This window comes from Elaeis guineensis, chromosome 1, assembly GCF_000442705.2.
Source record: "Elaeis guineensis isolate ETL-2024a chromosome 1, EG11, whole genome shotgun sequence".
NCBI lineage: Eukaryota > Viridiplantae > Streptophyta > Magnoliopsida > Arecales > Arecaceae > Elaeis > Elaeis guineensis.
Window position 1 is genome coordinate 165,681,710 of NC_025993.2, and position 10,825 is coordinate 165,692,534.

Sequence of the window (10,825 nt, forward strand, 5' to 3'; positions counted from 1 at the left end):
CTCGGAGCGCTTTGAGGTCCGTGCGGTGAGTGATCCAACGGTTGATTCGCACGAAGGAAGGCGGACCTTTCCTTTCGTGCGAACCCGGGGTCCACGTCGGCCCTTCGTCGCTCTATATTTTTGACGAAGGATAGGGTACCAAGAAGCAGCGACGACAAAGGGAGAGAGAGCGCGAGCCGTGAAGTTGGTGGTTTCTCCATTAAACCATATATAGAAACACACGTATACCCGGAGAGTAAGGGAGGGAGGGGGGAGGGAGAGAGAGATGGGAGGAGGAGGTGAGGGTCCTCTGTTTGAGACCAAGGGAGGAAAGGGAAGGTTTTGGTATAAACTCTATGCTTGCTCTGTGTTCGTTGGGGTGTGTTTAATCTGGGTGTACAGAGCTATCCACATCCCCAAGCTTGGAGAAGGGAGGTGGATATGGTTGGCGCTCTTTGGAGCTGAGCTCTGGTTCGGTTTCTACTGGGTTCTCAACCAATCCGTGCGCTGGAATCCAGTATATCGTCACACCTTCAAAGAAAGGCTCTCCCAGAGGTAAGAGAAACTCTCTCTCTCTCACACACACACACAAACGGACAAAGCGAGTAGAGACGAAACTATTTCACTTTTCTTTATTAACGATAAGGTCTAAGCACATGGGTGGACGGTGGTGAAGGTTGGAAGAGAAAAATGATGGCATGAAAACGGCTTCGACAATGTCCACGCCTTGCTTTGTCTCGTTCTGAAAGGATCATGTTGTAGACCATGACCACCGTTTCCAACCTCCGGAGATCTATGAATAAATATAAATAAATAAATAAATAAAGGGACCTAAAGTTTCCCTTTCGTGCTGCCAATGCATAGGTTAAATTAATCTATTACACAGAAGAAACAAAAAGTTTCCAATGTACAGAGGTAGCAGGCAAAGAGAAAAATGAGAGAGATAGATTCAAAATAAAAGCAACAAAAATTAAAAATAAAAATTAAGCAAAGAAAAGATGAAGCGGGACACTAGTCCGGCAAACCTAAATCATCCGAAAGAGGAGATATTCTCATCAACTGTTTTTGAGATTCAACTCTCAACCAATCATTAACATGGAACCTGATATTAATAAAGATATCAGAAAGGCCATTCTAACCTTATAAAATCCATTTTTGCTTTTCTCTGAAAATATTTTTCTTTACAGTTTTTCCATTTTTAAGAATAATGGTTATTTAGCCAGAGACCTTACCAACTAGATGAGCTAGCAGCTGTTGACAACAAAGATTTAGGGTTGTTTAATATTATTTTTGATTTTTTTTTTTTTTTGGTTTTCGTTTCTCTCCAAATTAGTGAAATAACATATAAAGATCAATATTGAAGATAGCATTTGTACCAAATTTGTGCTATCTCTTTTCTGAAAGCAATTGATCTATACTGCCAAAACTTTACGGATTCTGCAAAAAATTGCAAAAACAAAAGGGTTTCATAATACATGCATATTGCTCATTCTGGTGGATTTTTCTTCTTGGATTTTGAAAACAAAAATAGAAGGCAGAAGTAATACCACATAGGATCCTAGAGAACTAATGATTTTAAAAACATGACCTCTGTTCTGTTCTTTTAGATTATAGAAAACACAATTCTCAGGGGCCGGCAAAATTTCTTTTTCTTAAATTCTCTATTGTAAGGATTCTTTGTTTGTACAATACTAGGTAAAAGTTTTTGATTTGTTCCGGTGTTGGAGTTTTCCATAGATTACCTACTAATCAATATTTGATTCCATTAAACTTAGAATCTTATAACCGTTATTCACTGTAAAGATTCAACCCTTTTTTTTTTTTTTGAAGAGGAGGATTCCATCTAATTTTCAGCACCTAGAAACACCATCTATAGAAGAATTAGATGTCTGAACCTCTTGAAGATGTTGCATAACCTATCTATTGCCTCCCTTTAGATGAAGTTGGGACTATTGAAATCCCAAATTGTGACTCCGCATAAGGAACTAGTTCAGAGATAAAAGCTTCTTTCTCCACTGCCATCCCAAATGGTAAAGGAGTTTTCTTATTACACTAGCAGTTTTGGAAAGTGGAAGTTATCCCAATAGTCATACTTCTTGTTTAAAAGCCAAAGATATGGTGTCCTAGTCTTTTTTTGAAATGAACAGGAGGTAGCTGGGCGCTATCCCTTTTTATCAGATATCAACAAATGTACAAAGAGAGTAAATTATAGACCAAGCTCCCATACCGTTTGGGAGAAAACAGGATAGCCAAGAAGAAGCACAGAAAAGAGAACACAAAATACGACCAACCATGACTAGGTCAGTTGCTTCTTGATTCAGTTAGAGATTTCAATCTGTCCCAAGGTGCCGAGTGGTCATCTCCATTCTTTGCAGAGCAAGAGTAGAGATTATCCCATACACGGAAGGTCTCCAGAGCATTGATAAGAACAGAACAAATCGAACTATTCTTGTTCAAGAATATCCATGAGTTTCTCTCTCCAAATTAACCAACATACAGCAGCCAACAGTTGATTTCTCGTCATGTTGCAAATCCTTATCTTGTTATTCTTCATCCATACTGTCCAAAGGTGATTGGAGGATGGTTTGCCTCTCAACTTGAGCTGAAGCTTAATGGTAGTCCACAAGTTCTTAGCAAAGGAGCATTTGAAAAATAAATGTCTTAATCTTGTATGATGCATCCCAACTTTTTGGACTTAATAACTATAATATGGGTAAATCTCTCTTTATCCCTCTCAAAATTACTTGAAGCGGTTTCTAATTACCAAAAAATCTTCAAGTCTTCGGGTGGTGTATCTTCATGTATTAAGATCCGCAAAATTCATAGTGCGAGTGGATCGCTCTCCTTTTCTCTCAACTTTTACTAGCTGTCTACTTTCAACTTCTGGAGCATAAATCTCAAAGTTTGCTACTGCTAATTTTAGTTTAGCACGTCTGCACATGTCCATGAAAAATTTAAAGAAACCATTTAGCATTTTCAAAAGTTGTTGGATTCATGTTTATCTGTCCTGGTCGCATCCAAACCTCCCATTCTCTCTCACCAGTTTTTCACCATCAGTATTTTTAGTCCACAATACATCCAAGGTCCAAAGTGTCGTGCTCAGTATACTCATCGTAGATAAGGGTCGCAAATCGGATTGGGTTAGGCAAGATATGATCGGATAAGATATGGGTCGGATTGGATTTGTGATAAATTAAAAAATTATCAATTTCAATCCAATTTATTTATTAAATAGATCAAAAATCTAAATTCAAATATGATCATTTTATCACGCCCCAAATTCGGAACATAACACGGCCATGCTACCGAGGGATAGGATCTACGATAACACGAAGCCAATCCATCAAAATCATCTAAAACCTATCAAATAAAAGGTTCAATTCCATTATTCATCAAATAAGTAAACCAATATTAGTTCAGAACATTTAAATTCGAAAGCAAATACAAATTCATATATCAAAATTTATAATTATTTAATATAAGTTCGTGAACATCATATAACTAAACTTCATCTACAAAATTTTCAAGCTTACATCGCAGATCTCTAAAGCCTGGATTTCCTTCATCGGTCCTAGCCCTATTCTCTGTATAAGAAAAAAAAATAAAAGGATATGAGCTACATTAGCCCAATAAGTAGAATTTGCGTTTTCTTATCGGATCAAGCATAAATTTTTCATGATAATGCAATATTTAGAAAATAATAGATAATACAAAATAAAGTATTTCATAGAGCATATAATAAAACAAGTCACAAACCAATCATGCATGCATAAAATCATGTATATTTCACAATCATGAATCATAAATCATTCTTGTCATATATTCATGTCAAGTTTCGAAACATTGCTCTCAGATATTTGTGCTAAGGTCACTATTATATCCGTGACAAGACCATGTTTCTTAATCGATAGAGTTCTTGTTTCGTGTGCCAACTTTATACCCACTGGCAGGGTCATATTTTGTGTGGATGCTAGCTCCGAATGTCGACCTTCTCAAAGAGATTCATTCATAACTATTTGAGAGCCTTTGAAATCTTCATACATTTTTTTTAAAACATACATATACATAATAAAAAAAATAATAAAATTTATGCTTCATAATCATACTATTTTCATAAAACATATTCATGAAATCAATGCTCATAATAAAGCATACTTTTTTATACCACATATGCTGATCCTTATTTTATGAAAAATATGATTTCATTAATAAAAGATTATATGCATAAAAATTATGAAAATTTAAAAATAAATAAGGAGCGTAAGATCCATTTACCTCAATTGTCCTAAATCTTTAGTCTTTCTTAAATGAATCAGATAATCTTATTTAAAATATTAAATCAGGATCAATTTTTATTTCATATGTTCAAAATAATTAAACAATAATAGAAAGTGATTGACTGAATGATCAGTCAGATAAACCCCCTAGGCACTAAATCGATTCGGAGTCATAGGTCCCTAGAAGGAGAAAAGATGGCCTGATATGGGATCTATAGGTCTTCTTAGAGAGAGAAAAGAGGAGAGAGAAAATTTTAGAGAGAGAAAGTAAAGAGAGAAAGTGGAGTGAGAAGAGAGAAAAAGAGAAAGGAAGAGGGGAGAGAGAGGAAAAAAAGGAGGAAGAGAGGAGAGAGCAAATCCTCTCTCTTCTTTTTTTTTTCTTTTTTCTTTTTCTTTTCTTTTTTTTTCTTCTTCTTCTTTCTTTTATTTTCTTCTTTCTCTTCCCAGCCGAATAGAGGAGGGGCCGAGGGGAGGGGGCTCAATGGCTCGGGCTTCGGCGAAGGGCGGCGGCACGGTTGGAGGTCCGACAACAGGTGAAGGCGGTGGTGGAGCCAAGGATGGTCGGCGATGAGGTTCCGTCGATAGAGATCCAAAAACAATGGAAAACAGGAGACTTTTTCTCTGACAAACTCTGACGACTCCAGTCGCCAGCAATCATGCTCACAGGCACGGAAAGAAAGGGAGAGAAGAGAGGGAGAGAGATCACAGCTTACCTCGAGCTCCAGTGCCTCTCCGACGAGAAATCGAGGCGAGCACGAGAACAGGGTTGGCAGCTTCAACGAGAAATTTCGAGAGGAAGAAGATGGAGATCTCAAGGCTAGTGGTGGCTGGCTATTGAGGGGGAGAAAGGGGATTTATAGAAGTCTTCTCAAGGTTTTTTAGTGGCTTTGGGAGTCCTACTCCTGATCGGACATGGGGAAGAAGAAGACTCCCAACGGGAGTCTTCGTTCTCTGTTTTTTTTTTTTTTTTTTTGTGGACCTAATGGGCCAAACTTAAGTGGGCTAGATTTTTAAAAACGGATATTACACATTTAGTAAACAAGTATCTAACTTGGTATACAACAAGTTAAAACAAGTTCAACGGGTTAAATAGTTAAGCATTACCACCCATATTCATGGACCAAATTCTCTAGCCCACGACCTATCACCTTTTTCGCAACCTTGCACCAAAACAGGGCAATCATTGATCTTGTGACTTGATGGCCCCTCGTACTACGGCGGGCAATGAAGCAACAAGGGCTGTTGCTTCTAAGTTCTCATCACCCATAGTTGAGTTATAAGACTCTCCCACATATAATGATTTTTTTCATTCATGCACCTTAGTTACAGCCACAGATGCATTTTGAGCCCATTTTCTAAGCTTCCAATCTGCATCTGTAACTCTAGATGATTGAATTCCCATTCTAAACTACAAACTCGACTCTAGATAGATCGTAAAGCCAGTTGGTGCCATGACTCATATAAGGAGGCCTCTATTCTAAACATGCCTTAGGTTCTTAAAAGGGCTAAAATGAACATCATTGAGTTCATGCAAACATATTTAACAGTACGTATATTGTTTCAATGAAAAAAATAGATACCAAGACAAGTTGCCCAATGTCGACGTTTTCGTGTGCACAGCAGACCCAATGATAGAACCACCGGCTATGGTGATCAACACTGTTCTTTCAGTCATGGCATATGAGTACTCGCCGGAGAAGCTTAGTGTCTACCTCTCTGATGATGCTGGGTCTGAGCTCACATTCTATGCTCTCTTAGAGGCGTCTTGTTTTGCAAAATCTTGGATACCTTTTTGCAAGAAGTTCAAGGTGGAGCCTAGATCTCCAGCTGCTTATTTTAAAGAAGAACGTATAGGCCCAAAAGATGGCCTACAAGCTGCTGAATGGGAAAAAACAAAGGTAACAAGTCATATACCAGACATGTTTCAATTATTTGACTGCACATAAGACTGCCTTGATATGTATATCTGATAACTTATTTCCACTTGAATTCCTACGTTGTCATAGAGCTTGTACACAGAAATGGAAAACCGAATCAATGATGTTGTGAAATTTGGGAAGGTGTCAGAAAATATTCGCCAACAACATAGAGGATTTCTTGAGTGGAACAGGGCTACAACTTCTCAAGATCACCAAGCCATTCTCCATGTAAGTTGGTTTGCTTGTGTTTGTTGCTAGGGGATATGATCATAATTCACCCATAGATATAGAGCTTATGTCTTATATATAACATAGAAAAGCCATCTTGTACTAGGTTTTTTGAGTGAGCCATCTTGTACGAAGTTGAAATGCATACCTACATTCTTCATTGAATTCATTTTGATCTATGCTTGTCTAGATTTTTATTGATGGGAGAGACAAGAATGCTATTGATGATGAAGGCTTTACACTGCCCACATTGGTTTACATGGCTCGTGAGAAGAGACCCTATCGCCACCATAATTTCAAAGCTGGAGCTATGAATTCTCTGGTAAAATCTCCATTTGGATGCATACCTATATTTATTTTAATTCTCTTCAAAAATTTATACTATATTACCGTATCATTTTAGATTCCGTCTATCAAATTTGTGCTAGAATACCCTTTGTTCTTTTCACAAATGTCTATAAAAAATACGAATATGAAGTAAAATATATAATGCATGCCTACTAATATTAATTCTTTTAGTCTCTATTTCTCATCTATAGTACAGTTTTTCCTAAATATTTCAAATCAACTGGACTTGATCTGTTTTTTTTTTTTTTTTTTAAATATATATATATATATATATATATATCCATCTCTTTTGCATATCCCCAACCCATTGGATTCTTCTCAAACTTTTAGAACAAACAGAAGTATTGACATTTTTATATAATCTACATTTTTTTCTCCCTCTTATTCTTCTATTTTTTGAACTCTTTTTATTTTCTTTTAACGTTCATTGTATTTGTTCATTGCTTGTAAATACTCAAATCACCCTCCAATCAATTGATTGCATTCTTCAGTTAAAGGTTTCATCAGAGATTAGCAATGGAGCGGTTATTCTCAATGTTGACTGCGATATGTATTCAAACAATTCAGAAACCATAAAAGATGCGTTATGTTTCTTTATGGATGAAGAGAAGGGCCATGAGATCGCATATGTGCAACTTCCACAGCTCTTCAATAACATAACCAAGAATGACATTTATGGCAGTTTACTAGCATTGGTTTTTAAGGTGGGTGGTATCAAGAATATAAGCTGAACGCCAAAATTTTATAAAATTTCATTTACAAATTATCGGTTAATGGTAATGTGAAGGTGGATTTTCATGGTTTGGATGGATATGGGGGGCCTCTATATGTGGGATCTGGTTGTTTCCACAGAAGAGACTGTCTCTGTGGGAAACAATTCAATGGAACTTGTAAAGCAGCAATTCAAGTAAAAGATAGGAACATGGAAGCTAGTGTATCCACTTTGGAGGAGAGAGCAAAAAGTCTTATTACCTGCACCTATGAGGACAACACTGAGTGGGGAAAAGAGGTATCTTTCCTATTCCATCTGTGTTAGAATATCATGTCTACAAGATTAATTTATTTCTTTACATATGTCCCATTCTCTCATTTCTTATGACCTCAGTGAATTTGGATTTGTAGATGGGATTAAAGTATGGATGCCCGGTGGAGGATGTTATCACTGGCTTGGCAATCCAATGCAGGGGCTGGAAATCCATCTACTTCAATCCTTCAAGAGCGGGCTTCTTGGGTGTTGCCCCTGTGACATTGGCACAGACACTAGTGCAGCACAAGAGATGGTCTGAGGGGGATTTTCAAATATTCTTATCCAGGTATTGCCCCTTCCTCTATGGGAAGCGGAAATTAAAGCTGGGCCTTCAAATGGGATACAGTATATACTGCCTATGGGCTCCTTGCTCCTTTTCAACACTGTACTATGTTATCATCCCTTCCTTCACCCTCCTGCATGGCATTTCCTTGTTTCCAAAAGTAAGAATTTGTCTTCCTTTCTCCTCCGTGCCTCTCTCTCTCTCTCTCTCTCTCTCTCTCTCTCTCTCTCTCTCTCTCATGCATATTGTGTTACATTTCTAATGAACAGGTATGTGACATATGGTTCGTGCCATTCTCATATGTGATCACGGCTACAACTATATTTAATTTATGGGAGGCACTGTCGATTGGATATACAATGAAACAGTGGTGGAACGAGCAAAGGATGTATTTGTTCAAGAGATTGGCTTCTTACTCCTTTGCATTCATTGACACAATCCTTAAGCATCTGGGTCTTAACAAGTCCACATTCATCATCACAGCAAAGGTGGCTGATGATGAGGTCTTGAAGAGATATGAGCAAGAGATCATGGAATTCGGCTCGCCTTCTCCCATGTTCACAGTCCTAGCGACGCTTGCGATGCTAAACCTTGTTTGCCTGATAGGTGGAACCAAGAGGCTGGTGTTGGATGAAGGAATTGGTCTACTTGGCCCAATGCTACTGCAGTTTGTTCTCTGTGGGTCTGTTGTCCTCATCAACATGCCCGTCTACCAAGCAATGTTCTTCCGCAACGATGCGGGATGCATGCCGACCTCCATCACATTGACATCTGTTGCTCTGGCCATGTTAGCTTACATAGTTCCTGAGCAGTATTTTAGGTTTCCAAGAATTTCTTAATGAGATGAAAGGAACAGGAGTTCGGTTTGAATCATGAAGTCATGGCACATAAGATGGAAATAAGTTACAGCAAAGGCAAGTTCTTGTATCATGAGATATCCATCCTTTTCTAGCCTAAATATTGAAGCATTAAAGGGTCCTTTGACATCATCAAGGGCTTTACATGTTGAATTCCTTCATGCAAAGACAACTTAATTGTTATTAAGACATCTCTTTGTTGTATCAAACTTTCAATATGTGATTCGTCTACCTATAATTACAGATTCTCATCAAAGCATGTATTCCATCTCTTCACTTTAGTGTTTCAGGGCTCATCAATCTAGGAAGTCATCGTGCAGTGGACTAGCCCTTTATATGCCCATCATCGAACTTTCATGCTTTGGTTGGATTTGACATGCTATGCATCAATTGCGCATGTACAAATTTATATTAAAAATGAACAAAATTACACCATGGATTAGCTTAAAAGGCATATTATACCATGTTCTGGCACTTGCATAGTAAAATTCCCGTATTATCTCCAGCACCTCCCTCAACATTACCCGAATGCCAAAGATATATAATGCGGTGAATAAAGATCCATTGATCGAAAATCACAAATGCAAATAATAGTAAAATGCGTTAATCATTTATAAAAACTGATATTTTATATAAAATTTAGGAAAAATAAAAATGAAAGATAATTAAGCATAGATCATCAAGGATCAAGTTGCCTTTTGGTGCAAAGAGGTAAAGAATTTTCATGTACAAGCTACTGGAGACAACAAACTTAAGTTATGAGGCAGTGAGGAGGCAGTCTACATGACTTTTAAAAACCTATTCCTACATTCATAAATCTAAAGCTCATTATTAACTAATCAATTTATACAAGTACTTCAACTGACAGAAAATGTGTCAGCAAACCTGTATTCTGATATTATATATTAACTAAGTAATTTATCTCTAAAGCTTAAACCAAGAACGGCAACACTTACAAATGTCAATTGCATTAGCAGGTGAATTAGTTGAAACGAATCCAAGACCCAACCTAGCGAAATTGAAGCCAGTATTCTATATTGAAGCAGAACCCTTAATGAACTGAGGGCTTAGCTGCCGAATCCACCAATATGTTAGCCAATTGCAAGCCAACATAGCTAAATAAAAAAAAAAAAAAGGAAAGCAAAAAACAAAAGCAGGGAACGGTATTCTTTGATCATCACCGTCCATTTAATACATCTGTTAATTGGTCAACTGGATCACCTAACTTAGATGGTGCCTGACTGCGCACCCTATTCGGGTTGTGCCGCGCTGCAGTGAAACTGTTTCGGAATTGGTTTGACCGTATGGACTTTTCTATCACAAACACATTTTTTGGAAGACCAACTTGGCAGCTGGATGGCTATTTTTACCGTGGAGCACCCTGAACCATCGTTATGGATCGATATGAGCGAGATCGCTGGGCCATTTAAAAATGTGTTATTTTTAAACTATATATATATTCGTACAAAAATTGTATAAATGATTCATCTTATAAAAAAAAAAATTGATCATTTTTTTTTGCGACATCTACTGTTGGATCGTGCCTGAGTACAGCTTCTAAAGCACTCCAATTCACGGTCTATCTAGCTGCACAGATCTAGAAGCAGATATCGTCCAATCCAACAGCTGGCGGCGCGAAAGAAGGGAAATCATTCCCCGATACAATGGAATCCTTTTAGAATTTGGGTGGATGGATTTATCCATTAACCAGATATTAAAATTCGTACGATGCACAAAATAATAATAATATATATATATATATTGTTAAAATTATATAAAATAATAATTAAAATTAATTAATTGATCTAATATTAAAAATAATTAATAAATAATTTTTTTCTAATAATTAATATAAATTTTTTATTAAATTTTAATAAATAATGTTAAACACTAAGAATGCTACTTGT

General features: G+C 37.1%; 1 protein-coding gene across 2 annotated transcripts; it reads left to right on the plus strand.

Moving 5' to 3' along the window:
- Window positions 1-177: 177 nt before the first annotated feature.
- LOC105060612 (cellulose synthase-like protein E6) lies at window positions 178-9,177 on the plus strand. Of its 2 annotated transcripts, none has more exons than XM_073247149.1 (8): window positions 178-534; window positions 5,833-6,154; window positions 6,263-6,403; window positions 6,594-6,725; window positions 7,243-7,455; window positions 7,539-7,760; window positions 7,874-8,221; window positions 8,331-9,177. In XM_073247149.1, exons 1-8 carry the CDS (start codon window positions 266-268, stop codon window positions 8,898-8,900), a joined length of 2,217 nt encoding a protein of 738 aa, XP_073103250.1. In that variant the 5' UTR covers window positions 178-265; the 3' UTR covers window positions 8,901-9,177. The 2 variants fall into 2 exon arrangements, with proteins under 2 accessions (XP_073103250.1, XP_073103256.1); XM_073247155.1 differs by having other exon boundaries at window positions 369-534; window positions 5,880-6,154.
- The last annotated feature ends 1,648 nt before the right edge of the window (window positions 9,178-10,825 follow it).